The sequence below is a fragment of the Conger conger genome, chromosome 16 (assembly GCF_963514075.1).
Source record: "Conger conger chromosome 16, fConCon1.1, whole genome shotgun sequence".
Lineage (NCBI taxonomy): Eukaryota > Metazoa > Chordata > Actinopteri > Anguilliformes > Congridae > Conger > Conger conger.
This window is the reverse complement of record NC_083775.1, coordinates 32,800,104-32,817,907: the sequence shown is the minus strand read 5'-3', so window position 1 is coordinate 32,817,907 and position 17,804 is coordinate 32,800,104. Positions and strand designations below refer to the sequence as shown.

The following is a 17,804-nucleotide window of genomic DNA, read 5'->3' as shown; positions in this document are numbered from 1 at the left end:
CACACACGCATACACAAACAGACTCACCCAAACACACCATGCAGTCTAGTCCCCTCACTCCAGGCATGTGAGATAGAGGTCTATGTCCTGACTGCAGCATCAAGTGAATGTTGGTAGAATTAATTTGCAGTAAAGTCATCAACGATGTGTGCCCTGAATCTGTTTGAAAACAGAGACTGCTAATTTCTCGCCTCTGAACTGAACACAGATTGATCATCTGCCGCTACTACATGACCTAGAAAGCTATTACCCCATGACTACTTCTTAGCAGACGGAGCACATGCTTAATGTGAGCACTTGCTCATAAATGATTAGCCTACTCAGTCAACCTACCCTGTATAAATAAAGGTTAATAAATAAACACATTGTAAACTGTGCTTATGAAGGATTCCATGGATATGTCAATGTTAATCTTTTTTCTTTTCTTTTTTTAATTCTCTTATAGTACTGCCTGATGACATTCCAAAAATGTCAGAATGTTCCATCTTTGTTAATATGTAACAGGAACATTCTTGAGAAAACAATTTTTACTGCCATCAAGAACATCTCAACAATGTTTAAATATGTTGCAGTTAGAATATTCCATATTTAACATGTAACATTCTTGAGAAAACTATTTTGCAACCTGCAATCAACAACGCCCTGACAACGTTCTAAAAATGTTGTAGTCAGAACGTTCCATCTTTGTTAATGTGTGATATTAGACGAATGTTCGTGGGAAATTATTAGCATGCAACGTTACCAACATGCATATCAGCCTATTGCACAGTCCACGTCATAAAATGAAAATTATAAATGCTTATCCACAAACTGTGAAATTAGGCAGTCCCGGCACAGTAGTATAATTAACCCACACAATAAAATACGTCAATTTAGAATTAAGAATTGGGCTCTTGAATTAAGAATTAAGACTTGAAGCCATCCAGAACATTTAAGGGAACGAATGCAAACCAAGAAGGAACAAATTGGAATTTGGAAGATATTCAATCAAAGCATTGTAAATATGCTAATCTGTACACCAACTTGCATCACTGGAATGCAAAACTGTGATACATGCCCTGTGCGGGAGATCTGAAAGTTTCTTGCTATATGTGTGATGGTTATAGCTTCACCAAACTGCCGAAAGGTCAAATGTTTAATTACTTAATCTTTCACTTTCCTTTTCGGTTTTATATTCAGTGACAATAATTATGGCGTTATTAACGGCGGCTGACAAAAATCACGTGGATCTCTTGGACTTCATCAATGTGTGACATCATAGGCTACACCTTTTTATTTTATTTTTTTAGGTAAAATATGGAATCTGTTACTAGACACTGACAGTCATGGGCTGACTACTTCTGACTAGTTTTGTGTATCATCGGGTAGAAATACATTGTATGAAGACGTAGTTGGATAAGGTTTGCCTGAAGTAACAGCATGAAGGGTTTCAGCCACAGAACAAGGTCTTTTAAAAATATATTGCTCTGTGGGGGCTATTGAGGATTAGACAAGTGATCTCGTCTAGCTGGAAGACGATAAACACATATAGAATTGCCAGGCATAAAAAACGCGAATTAATTTGAGTGTCGAGTGTTTCACTTTCATCCAAGAGTTTCTCCATACTTGCGCAAACCAAACTCGGTAAAATTCCTAGTTACTGTAGCTACACCCGCCGTTACTGTAGGATACACCCGCCGGCTGAGCCCAAATCGCGGAACAAACTGTCTGAACACCTGCTTTCTCACTGAACGTCCTGCGAATTCGAAAATGTACAGCCTACGCTCCTGCTGCCTACCTGTAAGGCTCACAATTGCAGCTGTTTGCTTTAGCATCGATATGTGTGTCTTTAGTATGACAGTTTTCATCTCTGATTGGGCTCAAAAACAAGGAACTATTTCTTCTCCGCTTTAAAAATGTGTTTGCACAATATGTGTGACTGAAAGGGTAAACGGCGTCAGTAACACTAATCAAAACAGTCGCGTGCATCCGCGCAGGCATCGTCATAATACAATTTACACAAAGTCCATCTGACTTACCAAGCAGCATGATTTGTCTGAAGAAAGTCAGAATTCTTCCAACTGTCAGTCACTATAAAATGAGACCAACTATTATACAAAAAAGAAAACGAAAAAGAAACATGTCCTAGCTGCTAGACAGGAGTGGATTGCCTCTGTCTTCTCCTTTCCCGCTGTGTCCCACACTGCTGCTCTTTCTTTCATTCAAAGACAAACACAACTGCGAAAACTCCGCAGACTCCTGCTCATGCACCTCAATTAAAAGCTTAAGTTCCTCCGATCCGTGTGCCATGAGGGAGGTTAGCTAAGTGAGAGAGAGGGGGAGCTTCTCTCTCTCTCTCTCTCTCTCTCTCTCTCTCTCTCTCTCTCTCTCTCTCTCTCTCTCTCTCAAGGGAGGGGAAGTGAATATGTATTTTTGGTTGGGGGGATTAGAGTGTTGAAAGGAAGGAATGATGGCTGCATCCCTGTTAAACGATAAAATAATTTACAGAAATGGCCGTATGCATGTGGGAAGCGTGTTGCGTGTGTACATTTACACGTTTTATAAAACATTAGCAAGGTCAGGACATCCACAGCAAGCTACATCTACAACTACAGAGACATACAGTATAGTACTGTATCTGCAGCTCCAGGAGAAAAAATGGCAATGAAGAATCCCCACAGCAGTTGTTCAGATACTGTAAGTCATTCAGAGGGAAGCATTAAACAAACAAAATGGACTACTGACCCGGACAACTTCACAGGGTCCAGCCCGAAATAAGAGACGATGGAGCACACTGAGCTCAGAGAATCACACTGTTTAATGTACAGGGGAGACAGGTTTCACCGTCAAACAACGTCTTCCTCAGAGTCAAAATTGAGTCTTATATAAACAAAATGGTAATACCAGCCAATCACTCTGAAATGCTTTAAGAATATGGGTCCAGGTTGACTTTCACCAGTGTAGTAGCAGCAGTAGTAGTTGTCGCAGTAGCAATATTTCAACTTTGAGCTCATTGGTGACAAGGTTAGGGTATATTGACTGGAGTTTCACACTCCCTGATTTCAAGCTTTCCACGCTCTTGAAACAACAGCCATGCTGCTGTGTACCTTGTACGTTTATTGGACAGAAACATTGGCTGGTGTGGGGGTGAGGGGGCTCATAACAGAATTTCAGCAACACATCCAGTGCAGTCTGTAAGGCGGCTGGATCTCGAGCCGTTTGCGTTGGTGCTCTCACCAGTTAAGTACAGTCGAGGTGTGCACTATCACGGCTGTCGACAGTGTGAGCAATAAATTATTTATTGCTTTAGAGTACATGTACTTAATGAAGTCTCACTGGGACAAGGTATTGGAGAAGGCATGATCCAGGAATTTGTACCAAGAATTTTATCAATGTCGTAATACCGCCCGAAATTATCTCTCAAGCTGCCACTTATCAACAGAGAATCTCACATTTTATTTACTTTTGTCACTAGGGATGCAAATTTTAAGGAATTCCCTAGATCGATTTTTTGTTAACATTAATAAACAGTCATCGATTCATTGTTAAGAAAACATCTTAGTAGAATATCCCAGAGTCCCACATTCCTAATGAGTCAGTTTATTCACTATTTTATCATATTGTTTAGTAGCGCTCATTGCTGCAAACCTCCACTCACACTCACACACACTCAGCACACTGCAGTCAAGAAGTACATTACATTAATGGCATTTGGCAGACGCTCTTATCCAGAGCAACGTACAGTTGATTACGACTAAGCAGGAGACAATCCTCCCCTGGAGCAATGCGGGATTAAGGGCCTTGCTCAAGGGCCCAACGGCTGTGCGGATCTTATTGTGGCTACACCAGGGATCGAACCACCAACCTTGTGGGTCCCAGCCATGTACCTTAACCATTACGTTACAGGCCACAAGTAGGGCTCTCATAGACAATCTGCCTTTACATGTGAGGTTTCACATACAGTTACATCCAGTTCTGGTTCTGTCATATACTCCCTCCTATCAATCCCAGAACGCAACATGCCGTTTACAATATGAAGTAAAAAAAGAAACAGCATTTTGACAAGCTATTGACCACTTATCGATCCCACAATGCAACATGCTGTTTACACCATGACGCAAAAGTGAAATCGGACCATATTCTATTTGCCCACTCTGTCAACTGTATGCAAAATATATGTCACCCAGACTGCTTCCTACCACAGGGACCATATAGAGCATATAAAAACATCTGAAGTACAGGAGTCCTTCATGAAAATTGGGAGTGGTAATGTGTAAAGCAAAATGTGCGATGGGGAAGTAGCAGTTCATGTAGGAAACCACCTAAAGAGGAAGCATCCAGGTGCAATTGCCAGCGGCAAGAGCTCTGTAAGGTTGATGAACACTAATGATGTGTTTTTTTACAGTAGCCTGTAAAGGTCCTATTCACATTAGTTGCAATATAAAAAGCTGCATGCTTCTGATAAAGGTGAAAATTAAGTGATACCTGGAGTATGCCAGGAGCAGAGATTTGTTTTGAAGAAAAATTTGTGATCTGATGATGAAACTAAAGCTTCGCACTTTGGCCTGAAAGGAAAGTGCTATGCTTGGCAAATAAAACGAAAGCCATCACCCAGGTAACACCACACCTGCCATTAAGCATAGTGGTGGCAGCCCCTTGGATTAACCCTTACACACAAGCCCCCTAGTGGCTATGACACCAGCACTACTCAACTCAGACATTCATTGCTCCTGCAATCAAACTGACATAAGTGGACAATAACGTTCATCTTGGAGCATGAACTCAAGGATACATAAGAACAGTTCCCCACCCAAAATTTCTATTCTGTCATAGCAACAATATAAAGCCAAAAATAGCCCTAAGGTATTCCAATACAATGGTGAAAAACACTGCTCACTGAATAGCAAAATAAACAAGTGGATTCTTATCTAATCATACCACACGGCACAATATGGAGGATATATACAAGCTTACCATTGGTTCTACACATAGAGATGTCCTTTTCAAGATTCAGCGGTCATTTATTGTCTGGAATAATCCATTCATGAGAAATCAGGGATATAGAAAGCGGAGGTAGGCGTTCTATCAGCCATGTGTAATAACCAACTTTTCCAATTCTTTAATCCATTTAATCCATACTGTACTGCCTGGGAACTCTTTCATCCAGTAGATGAAACTCCAGGAGTGTTATAATTCCTTAGCTTTTTAACTGAAGGGTCAGATGAGTGTTCAAATGTAGTGTAGTAGTGTAGTGTAGTGTAGAAATGCCGTCTCAGTAGCATTCCAGTACGCTGAGAAAATGTACATTTTCGAGAGCATGCAGGGATTGGAACCTATGAAATACTCTGAAGATGTGCAAACCCCTCCTTTTGGTCCTCTTGGTTGGCGCCATTGCACCCGGAAAGATCAATCGAGCACAGAAATGTATTTGAATCGAAACCAATTACGTATTTCACCCAGGTCTGGCTGCATTAATGGCACAGCTCCATGGTCCAATGGTGTTTTGCTTGGGACCGTGTTTAAGTCTGTACCACTGTTGGCCATAGAACTCAGGTGGATGTTTAGAAACCCTACATGCATGTTACCTGTCCATCATAATCTACCGCATATTCCATCCATCCATTATCTTAACCCGCTTATGCTGAACAGGGTCGCAGGGGGGCTGGAGCTTATCCCAGCATACATTGGGCGAAAGGCAGGAATACACCCTGGACAGATCGCCAGTCCATCGCAGGGCACACACACCATTCACTCACACACTCATACCTACGGGCAATTTAGACTCTCCAATCAGCGTAACCTGCATGTCTTTGGACTGTGGGAGGGTGTGCTGGTTTTCATTTTTTGCCTTAATAGCAGCAACCGATTCAGACCTAAAAAACCAGGTGAGGTGAGATAATGTGTATTCAACTGCTTTCATTGAGCAATTAAGTGCTGAGTAACAACGAAAGCCAGCACCGCCTGCGGCTCTCCAGGACCAGGACTGAAGACCACTGTTCTAGTCAAAACAATCCCACACTATCCCACAGACCACTACAGTACAACCCCATATTACATTACATTATTGGCATTTGGCAGACGCTCTTATCCAGAGGGACGTACAGTTGATTAGACTAAGCAGGAGACAATCCTCCCCTGGAGCAATGCAGGGTTAAGGGCCTTGCTCAAGGGCCCAACGGCTGTGCGGATCTTATTGTGGCAACACCAGGATTAGAACCACCGACCTTGCGTATCCTAGTCCTTTACCTTAATATTTACGCTACAGGCCGCCCCTACATATTACACATATTACACTACTTGCCTACACGAGACTACTCCGCTCCCTCTAAACTACCCAATGTCACGCCGTATGCTCATTCACCGGCAGGGGGTAGCTCAGCAGCGCCCCCTGGGGGAGGCAGGGGAGAGAGGCTGTCGCATCCAGCCAAAGTGCCGCAGGCCAGGCCGGGACACATCGGCACCGCCCGCGGCACCTCTCCCCCCGTCACCTTTCCCCCCCGTCACCTCTCCCCCCGTCACCTTTCCCCCCCGTCACCTCTCCCCCCCGGCACCGCGGTGAAAAGAGAAAGAGACGGATATGAAATAAAACATCAGCCTCTCTGTTTCAGCCTCAGACACGACACTGCATTGTGTGTGTGTGTGTGTGGAAGAGAGAGAAAGAGACTCTTGGGAAGGTTGCTAGCATTACCCAGCATTCATAAGCCGGCATGGTGTGAAAGATTGAGTCCACTCAGTTGGTAGTACAGTCTTCAAACAGGTGAAAGCTCCAAAGCTGGCCGATCTATTTTTCTCTCCCCCTTTATCCTACTTTCTCTCTCTTTCTCTCTATGATAAGATGCAAATCAACAGTGACTATAAACTATGTCAGATTTACAATATACTCACTTCATTCCAATATACACTCAGTGAGCACTTTATTCAGGATTTATTGAACTTATTTTTTAGACTTATTGGTCTTCTGCTGCTGTAGCCTATCCACTTAGTGGTTTGACGTGTTTTGTGTGTTCAGAGATGCTCTTCTGCAATACCCATGTTGTACCATAACCACAATGCTACAGTGTGTGGTGTGTGCTTTGCTCTCTATCCCTCTTCCCTTTCTATCCCTCTCTGTCCTAAAGAAAACTGATACCATTGCACTCAACTGCTTAGTGGGATGGTGTGTTATACCACTGAATTTAAGGCACAAAAGCAATGGTTCACACATAACAGTGATTGGGCAAAAAGTTTCTTATTTAATTAAAATAGCAATTTCTTTGGTGGATTTAGCGGCCACCCACGGTCATAACTGGTGGCCATAACAGGTCTATTGAATATTGAAATTCCCATCGTTTGTGACATGAAGACACGCTCCAAAACACAGCGACATGCTCGCCTTACGAGTGGTAAATGGTTGGCATTTATATAGCGCCTTTATCCAAAGTGCTGTACAATTGATGCTTCTCATTCACCCATTCATACACACACTCACACTCACACTCACACTCACACACCAACGGCGATTGGATGCCATGCAGGGTGCCGACCAGCTCGTCAGGAGCATTTAGGGGTTAGGTGTCTTGCTCAGGGACGCTTCGACACAGCCCGGGCGGGGGATTGAACCGGCAACCCTCCGACTGCCAGGCGACTGCTCTTACTGCCTGAGCCATGTCGCCCCTAGTGCATCAACTCATGAGAGAAGAAAGGACAAAGAAAATAACTAAAGAGAGGCAATAAGTCAGGCACAGTAATATTGTGCTGCAAATTAAGACAATTGTGCTCAAACTCCTACTCCTACCTGTGTCACTGTGTGTGTCACAAAAACTTCTGTGCTTTCATTGCCATACAGGGAGGTAACGGCAGTCCCTCAACTAACCTAAAATTATAATATATAGAAATGAAAAAAAAAAACTCAAAGGTCTCTATGGTCATTACATTGAGAAATGTAAATATTTCAAATATAGTATTTGTTCATAGGAAGATATCATAAATTGGCGCTTTAATTGACGACAGGGGAACTGAACACACAGCTGTTTTGGCAAATCTTTTCATTCAGCGTGTGAATTGTATGGGTGCAGCTGAACATAAAAGGTGTTAATCAGTTATATAGCGGTGCAAAATGGATAATTAACATCAAGTTAATGAAATGATACAACGATACAAATGTTATCTAAGTTCAAACATAAAACTTCAAATCTATACTGTAGGTTCATAAAATAAGCCGTTTTGCAGCCTTCTTTTTGTGTGCAAACAATTCCCTTCTTATCCCTTTATATACCTCTATCTATAATGACCCCCCCACTTCCCTCTATGCTCCTAATCAGGGCTCTGCTTCTTCCTGCGCCCAGAACACATCGGCTGTGTCTGAAACAGCTTACTTGCCTACTATTGCATGCGTAAATTAAGTGCACTGGAAGAGAAAGTCCTTAAGTTGGAACATTTCTCAAAATGTATTATTGATTATATATGTATTTCCAGGGTCTAAGGGTAGGTGTGCGCCAACCAACTGTGTCCTCAAAATATGTACAATCTACTAAACATACTGCAGATTGCTCAACATATTCCCCATGCTACTTCCTAATGCCTGCTCTTGTAATAAAAAACCCCTGCCTCTTCTTCTATGGTCTATTGGACTGCGATTGGAATACTCAATGATTTTATCTATTTAAATAGCCAATTTATCTGTTGGATATGAGCCACAAAAACAAACTGATATTTTGTCGTAAGAAATCTAGCCTTCAGGTAGGACGCAACGTGTGATAATAATGACACACAAATTTAGCTAAATATCCTGCAAATTTGGGGGAATTCAAGTTCTCTGCCATCTCCGCTTTCTAAAGATTGGACCGTGCCTGATTCGGTGGGATGGACTTTCAAACTGTGTGTGTGTGTGTGTGGGTGTGTGTGTGAGCATGATGGCGTCACCCAGTAGCATACAACGATGTACTCTTCACTGGGGAGTACAGGAGGGCTGAGTTTGAAGCTGCTTCGCTCGCCTACTCCAATATTGTGACAGTGGCGGGAGGGAGTCCAGAAAAATCGGCCAAGGTACAAAGAAGGAGAGCAACAGGCGGCAGCCACAGTACAGTGGAGGGGGGCACATGAGGAGCACAGCTGGGGCAGATGAACACAGGTCGGGCCCAAGGGCAAATTCGGGGGAGGGTAAAAGGCATTCCATACAGCGCCAACCAGATGGCACCCTAGACCTCTACAATGCCACCCGCACTGTTCAGGCCTGACACTGGTGGGGCAACAATGTCTGCTGTGTTTCCACCTCAAACAGGGTGACAATTCCTGACCCAAGAAGACCATTCCTGACCCAAGAAGACCATTCCAGACCCAAGAGTGAGGTGAGTTAAGTGTGTTATTGGTGACTTTAAGTGATGAATAGTGAAAACAAACAGCAGCTCTGGCAGGCTTGACAACTCTGATTTGCACAATCACCATGGTCACCAAGAACATAATGTAAAATAAAAGCTGCTGAGCTCTGTATTGTATTTAAGAAGACTTGAAAAATACTCACGGCAGAAATATACCAGCTATCTAAGCAACATTTTTAAATGTGCCTATTTACAGTCTATGACACACGCGTACACGGACGGATGCACACAGACACACATCTCTAATTTTATCAAACTCTATCCTCAAAATACCCAGGAGAGAATTTATGTTGCTGTCTAGAACATGACTAAGATACAAAGGTATAGGTTGAAAAACAAATTGATCTCTTAAAAATAAGAGATAAGAGAGGGAGAGCAAAAATCCTTCCTCAAGGGGTACTGCCAGCCAGGATTGGTGTCAGGGATTTAGATAGATGGAAATGTGATGTCATGTATGTACTGTGAATGAGAGATTGGAAACAGTGGAGTTTAATTTGAGCCCGACGGATAAGAAACACCAAGGTAAGACTAGAATATCTTTCAAAAATGATAAAAAAAAGAATAAAGAAAAATAAGCTGTAAACATTGGAAGTAATAAATCAGCTTTTCCGTCCATAAAACAGCCAGAAACTCCCCATGCCGAATTTCATGCATCCGGCTGTTTTTGTTGTTAGTGTGATTAAGTGGACAGGTTCTGCACAGTGTGTGTGTGCGTGTGTGTGTGTGTGTGTGTGTGTGTTAATAAACAGCAACTGGATCTGACCCCACTTGCCCCTATGTGGCTACTCTCCTGGGCGGACTCTTAGAGCACAGCAGACTGCGAAGCCTGTATGCAAATCAGGGTGTCCAGCTCAGCTCCGGGGAGCCTGCCCTGGTGCCAGAAACACGCTGCTTCAGTACAGCTGAAATATTATTTGGAGGAGCTGAAAGTCTCTTTGGAACAAACAGGTGCACGATGCGCCAACACTAGCCCTCTGTTTAGTTTACTGCCTTATGGACCCCCTATCAGTGGCCTGCCGACAGCCTTGCTCACTGACTGCTGCCTAAAACCAATCACTGTCATTCACTCCCAGAACCCCTCCCCTCTCGATGCCCTAAACCAATCACTGTCATTCACTCCCAGAACCCCTCCCTTCTCGATGCCCAAAACCAATCACCCCTCCACTCTCGATGCACTTAACCAATCACTGTCATTCTCTGCCCATTACCCATCCCCTCTCAATGTCGTTAACCAATCGTCGTCATTCACTGCCAATCACCCATCCCCTCTCCCTGCTCCTAACAATCACTGCCATTCACTGAAAATTGTGGGGTACAGAGCCAAATCAAGAAAAAAAATGTTTGTCTCAAACCACGTTGGTTGTTTCACCAAGTAAAACCCAGAACCCTTTCAACACTGGAACATGGACTGAAGTAAAAGCACCTGTTCCAGGTTTTACTCAGTGAACTTATCCTGCTAACTCAGTAATCCTGCTTTTGTGATATATGGCCCCTGTACTTACATACACACAAACAGACCATACGACTTATATACACACACAAACAGACCAACATTTGGGATATGGCATAGCCCTGTACTTTAAAAACATAAAAAAAGGACTCAGCATCCTGTGCAATGGTGTCCTACCAGAGTCAGAAAATGGAGGCTTCTTAGCAGGTGTTCGTTGGTTAAAATCCAATTTTGCTTGAGAAGGTAGAGTATTTATGGACTCATGCTCATGAAACCACAGAGCAAAAAGACTACGGAATTCTAATAGTGCTTTGTCTACACTAAAATCTAAGGACTTTAGACTTGGAGACAGCAGGAAACAGACACACAGCAGCACCAATAAGTTTCACATACGTACAGGGGGAATACTGACTTATCCCTTACGCTTGATCAAAACCATAGGGAGTCTGAGCCAGTCTTTTAATTACAAGAGGGCCTCAGTACTACTGGGTCCACCTCAACTCAGCCTAAAGCTCCTTCCTTCCTCAAGGTAGCTTTTTAACCAGGCGGAAACACAAAATGTGGACGAACAGCAAATGAGAGCAGGAATGCGGAAAAGGGTGCAATAAACTCAAACCCTAACACTTGGCCTACACAGAAGGAAGCTGCCAACGGGGTCTCAATTCCCAGAGGAATCCCGTCTTCCAACTGTCATTTGCGTGTGACATTTGTACGCACATAAAATGTGAAGGTGAAAGTGTGACAGACTGTCCTCACCGCCCTAAGGTAATGAAGGGTCAAGCTCCCATACCCTTTGCCACAGCAGGTAAATGAGAATCGTCAGTCACCTACCGCCCATAGTGCACAAAGGAAAATAAGACAGAAACGTGCAATCAACAATGGAGAAATAACACACAAGCCCCTTTCTATCAGAGCCAAGGGGCTTTAATAAAAAGACACGCAGCTGACCCTAATCGCTAATCAGACCACGCGCAGAAGGCCATTGGAATCAGTCGTTAGCACAAGAGTATTGTTTAGCTGAGCGCCGCTCACTGCCAAAGTGAAACTGATTTCCAAATTGGCAGAAATACGGCACGAGGTAATGCCCAGAAAATCATAAAAGCAGGCAGGTAAAGCCGTGATCTCAGGCACTGGATCTCAATCCAATTGAAAAATCCTGCTTTAATCTGAAATATGGATTCAAAAACCAAGCTAAGCAGGTCAGATATACAGATAAATATTTAAATAACACACATGCATGCATTACTGAATACATTACTTGGAAATGAGCAAAAACACTATGAATGCACAGGTAATAGTAAGTACAGCTAAATCCAACATGGATCCCCTTTTCTGAGAAACAGTAATCTACCCAAATAAATAACAGAGACAAAGAACAGGAGAAAATGTGCAGAGTTATCAGGGTTTACAAAAATTCCAGCTTCTTGCAGCCAATACTTAATGCCTTAATAAGTAGTTAATTAATTCAGGCACACTGACATGTGAGATGTAGGGAGGAGCAATCTTTTGGCAACAATGCAGTTCTTGTGAACACACGAGAAATAATTGGGATCCTTTTTTTTGGACTACCTCCTTTTCTAGGTATACAAATTTGTTCAAATTAACAAATGGTTTTTTTTTTAAGTTGGGAGGGAGTGTCAAATAAAGTGTAATCACTGACTGTGCTAGTATTATGATTTGTGACACTATTCTAATGGAGGACAGTATGTTATTGATAGTCACTTTACGGGTGGCTCTAGCAGCCGGCAAAGTGAGAATGAATTCAGGCAATTTGCAAGGCTATTCATTTCTGTCTGACAGCCTCATCTTTGATTTAAAGATCCCGATGTGTAAAAGTCTCACGGGTTCAGCATGAAATTCACACATTTGGACCTTGTTCCACACTCTCATGCCCAGCCCAGGTAATTTATGCTGATCCCTGTGTGACACTAGAATTCATATGCTATAAAGCTGACACTGGCAATAAGAGTGCAATAAAGTGTAAGCATGCATATTATTGGCAAAAGGAGGGTACAAATAGTTTTATATTGTATATGATTGCTCATTACTAAGGTGGTATACTTGGTTGAAGTAGAATGCATTGCTTTGAAGATTATGAGAACTGCACCAGAATCCCATGATAAAAAATGATGAGGTTTTCTTGGCCTTTTTGTAAGGTCCTACTGTATACTAGTATTTCTAACCTTAATTGTAATTGGTTGTTCTATGTCTCTGACCATGCAAACAGAATAACCACACACATTACTCCCGGGTATTTTTTTTTTTTGCCACAATTTGCAGAATTTGCTCCTATTGTTGCTGTCATTCATTCTGGTGAAATATATTCTGTGCAATAACTGGGCGGCATAAGTTTTCTAGGTTGCCCTTTTCTCACTTTGAGCACCTGCCCCATTGGATGGTCTGTGCACAGCCCTGCTCTGCATTGCCGAGAAATAACCAATTACATAGAAAATATTACACGCTAGAAAAAGCTCAGGAAACACATTTAAAGCATGGCATGAGAAAGCCATTTTGTGCTCTACCCAGACCACAACATAAGCACTTGAACCCTTATTCATTTCAAGAACACTTTGGCACAACACAAGTAATTCTGTGGCATTTACCTCATTATATTTGCATAGAGTGAACCCTAGCAACATTCGATGTCCTGGCTGACTGTTTACGGTATTGCTATCTCCCATTTATCTGGCTCCCAATTGACTCCCATTCATTTTTGAGTCTGTGTCAAATTAAACAGTATTAAAGCACACACTTAAACTTCAAATGGCCTGCATTTCTTTGAGCCGACAAGCTATTTTCAGGTTTTGGTTAGCAAGAAAATAGAAATATTAGTAGTGTTAGAAGTAATAGAATTATTTTCAGATTGTGTATAGAAATAGAGCTATAGTTTTATGGATAATAGATTGATAAAACAGAGTACTAATGTGAAATGGTATGTCTTTTCCTTTTAATATCTGATGCAATAATATCTTTTTGTCATTTTATTGCTTTAAAAATGGAAAAGAAGATCCGGAAATGGTTCTGTTACATTACTTTAATCAAGTAATGTATTCTTGCGGACGATGATATAATCACATGGGCACATGCATTAAAATGATTAAACTACAGCTTACTGTATTTTATTGTATTTCTGTATGCATGTGTGTGCGAGTGTGTGCGTGTGAGTATGTGTGTGGGAGTACCCAGAAAGTCCATCTGTTGTGCAAAGGTAAATCAAATTTGGAATTTCTGGCACAGAGAGTTGTTTTGCAGCAAGTTATTTTCTGAAATTCCTGTGAAGTACCATTTTATCTGAATAAAGACACAGCAAACCATTTGAGAGAATTAGATTACTGCTGGATTTTAGATAGCTAAAATGAAATAGATTTGTATTATTCATCTTTACAAAATAAATAAATAAATAAAGGCCAGATGCTGAGATCAGAACTGTAGATAACAATCATATTTGCCTGGCTTGCTTTTCAACATTAACCATGCAGGTTCTTTCTCCATCTTATACAACAGGGACAATCCTGATATGAAATCAGGCATAAACCCTGCTTTTCCCAGCTTACTGTTTTCACAGGAACCGTGTTGGGAATGTGAACTCTTTGAAAAGACTGTTGAAAAAACAACAAGCAACAGTGTTTGTTCATGCAATTAATTCCGCTTTTCTGGTGAGCATTTGAAGGATGTTATACAGTACCTACATAGAAATAGCTTTCTGCAAGACAGTGATACCAAGAATAGTCTCAAAATAAACAAAGAAATAAATGGTGAACTGACTATGGATTTACTGTTTTGCAATGGCAATCTTAGTCGCCAGGCTTGAGGTCAAAATGAAAATAAGTGTTTTGAATTGAAAGGGGTAGCCAATAAGCACAGACCGAATTCCTCCTTCTATATGGCGGAATGGTCAAAGACCTCTTAAAATATCTTCATAAAAAAAAAAAAACCAAGATGTATCAGTACAGGCATTATTGTGAAGTGAGGGTTCACAAAGTGCTGAAAACAACAGTATCAATCACTGACACCTATATTTTCGAAATAGGATTTCCCATTCTACAGCATACAATATGTGCTTAATTACAGAATAAATATTTTAAGTTAATATTGCTAATCAAGTTCATTTAATTGATGGACTAAGGTTATAAAAAAGTGACTAAAATTTGGGAAAATATTGAATATTGACGAAATATGAAAATGGACATCAGTCCAAATGTAAGCAGTTGCAAAAGTGCTGCAGTAATAATTCAGCCAATCAGGCATGGAAATGATTTATCACATCATTACTGACACCGCAGATGACAGGCTTGTGCAAATCACGCACCGCTGCCTCCAGGAAGACAGGAGGCCATTTTGCTTTGATGGCTGCTTTGTGCCCAGGTATGTAGGCAGGCCGTGATAAATTCCCGGTGACGAACATGTGACTGGTGACTCTGCCACATGTGCTCTGGGAGAGGGTGCTTAAGTAAACAGACACACGTATACATACATTTCAACTACATGATTTTGAAATACAGTGCAGACATTTTTGGAATGTCATCAGGCAGTACTATAAGAGAATTTAAAAAAGAAAAGAAAAAAGATTAACGTTGACATATCCATGGAAACCTTCATAAGCACAGTTTACAATGTGTTTATTTATTAACCTTTATTCACAGTGCTTCACTTTTTCCACATTTTGTTATGTTACAGCCTTATTCCAAATTGATTAAATTCATTTTTTTCCTCCAAATTCTACACACAATACCCCATCATGACAACATGAAAGAAGTTTTTAGAAATTTTTGCAAATTTATTAAAAATAAAAAACTAAGAAATCACATGTACATAAGTATTCACAGCCTTTGCCATGAAGCTCAAAATTGAGCTCAGGTGCATCCTGTTTCCACTGATCAACCTTGAGATGTTTCTACAGCTTAATTGGAGTCCACCTGTGGTAAATTCAGTTGATTGGACATGACTTGGAAAGGCACATACCTGTCTATATAAGGTCCCACAGTTGACAGTGCATGTCGGAGCACAAACCAAGCATGAAGTCAAAGGAATTGTCTGTAGACCTCACAATCTGGGGAAGGGTACAGAAAAATGTCTGCTGCTTTGAAGGTCCCAATGAGCACAGTGGCCTCCATCATCCGTAAATGGAAGAAGTTCGGAACCACCAGGACTCTTCCTAGAGCTGGCCGCCCATCTAAACTGAGCAATTGGGCGGCTTAGTCAGGGAGGTGACCAAGAACCCGATGGTCACTCTGTCAGAGCTCCAGCATTCCTGTGGAGAGAGGAGAACCTTCCAGAAGGACAACCATGTCTGCAGCAATCCACCAATCAGGCCTGTATGGTAGAGTGGCCAGACGGAAGCCACTCCTTAGTAAAAGGCACATGGCAGCCCGCCTGGAGTTTGCCAAAAGGCACCTGAAGGACTCTCAGACCATGAGAAACAAAATTCTCTGGTCTGATGAGACAAAGATTGAACTCTTTGGCGTGAATGCCAGGCGTCATGTTTGGAGGAAACCAGGCACCGCTCATCACCTGGCCAATATCATCCCTACAGTGAAGCATGGTGGTGGCAGCATCATGCTGTGGGGATGTATTTCAGCGGCAGGAACTGGGAGACTAGTCAGGATTGAGGGAAAGATGAATGCAGCAATGTACAGAGACATCCTGGATGAAAACGGTTCATCTTTCAGCATGACAACGAGCCAAGATATCAAAGGAGTGGCTTCAGGACAACTCTGTGAATGTCCTTGAGTGGCCCAGCCAGAGCCCAGACTTGAATCCGATTGAACATCTCTGGAGAGATCTGAAAATGGCTGTGCACCGACGCTCCCCATCCAACCTGATGGAGCTTGAGAGATGCGAAACTGCCCAAAGATAGCTGTGCCAAGCTTGTGGTGTCATATTCAAAAAGACTTGAGGCTGTAATTGCTGCCAAAGGTGCATCAACAAAGTATTGAGCAAAGGCTGTGAATACTTATGTACATGTGATTTCTTGGTTTTTTATTTTTAATACATTTGCAAAAATTTCTAAAAAAACTTCTTTCATGTTGTCATTATGGGGTGTTGTGTGTAAAATTTTGAGGAAAAAAATGAATTTATTCCATTTTGGAATAAGGCTGTAACATAACAAAATGTGGGAAAAGTGAAGCGCTGTGAATACTTTCCGGATGCATGTATGTACAGTGCCCGCCATAATGTTTTGGACAAAGACCCATCATTTATTTATTTGGCTCTGTACTCCACTTCCTTGGCCTGCCAGTCCCTTTGCAATTAGTAAGCTCACCAGTTCTTAATTATGTTCCGAACTGTTGATTTTGGTAAGCCTGAGGTTTGGCCGATGTCTGTAACCATTTTATTCTAATTTCTCAATCTCATCATGGCTTCTTTGACTTTCATTGGCACAACTTTGGTCCTCATGCTGATAAACAGCAGTAATAGTTTCCAAAGGTGACTGAAAGACTAGAGGAAAGACTAGTTGCTCTGAGCTCTCTTGCCCCTCCATGAAGGAAGCAATTAAACACGCCTGAGCAATTACAAACACCTGTCAAGCCATATGTCCCAAACATTATGGTGGCATGAAATAGTGGGATTATGTATAAACATTGCTGTAATTTCTATATAGTGCAACTAAAATCTTAAAAAAAAAGAAAAAATCTGAGAATGGGCACTTTAATCACATGTTAATTGTGTGATTCTATATTCTATATTTTAAACTGTATTTTGTACCTTCGTACAGATTCTTTGGCACAGGTTCGGACGCTGCTAAAATGTCTTTAGTTATGATTTGTGTCCGCCACTGAACCAAATCTGGAAACCCGGAACCCTAATCCCATTATTAAACAGAACAAGCAGCAATGCACAGAACAATAGGGGAGCCTGAGTCCTTGAGGTCCTTAGTGAGCCAGGTTAGCTGTAGCCCTGCGGCTCCCGCTCTGTGCTGTACTTCGTTTGACCGCACTCCTTCACCTCTACGCGCCAGGTGTCACATACATAACGGCCAGTGGTGCGGAGATGTGAATATGGGGACTCTCTGTCAGGCA

The 17,804-nt window shown here is 41.9% G+C and overlaps 1 protein-coding gene across 3 annotated transcripts in view; it reads right to left on the bottom strand.

Moving 5' to 3' along the window:
- The window catches only part of LOC133115155 (zinc finger protein 385C-like), a 115,302-nt gene that overhangs the window by 60,009 nt on the left and 37,489 nt on the right, over positions 1 to 17,804 (bottom strand). Inside the window, exon 1 of one of the 3 annotated variants that reach the window (XM_061224913.1) lies at positions 2,019 to 2,167. The exons of the other annotated variants lie outside the window; for them this stretch is intronic. Within the exon in view, the coding sequence (XP_061080897.1) occupies positions 2,019 to 2,028 (10 nt within the window). The 5' untranslated portion in view covers positions 2,029 to 2,167. Of the gene's footprint in view, positions 1 to 2,018; positions 2,168 to 17,804 lie in introns of those variants that run through there. 3 annotated transcript variants of the gene reach the window in all.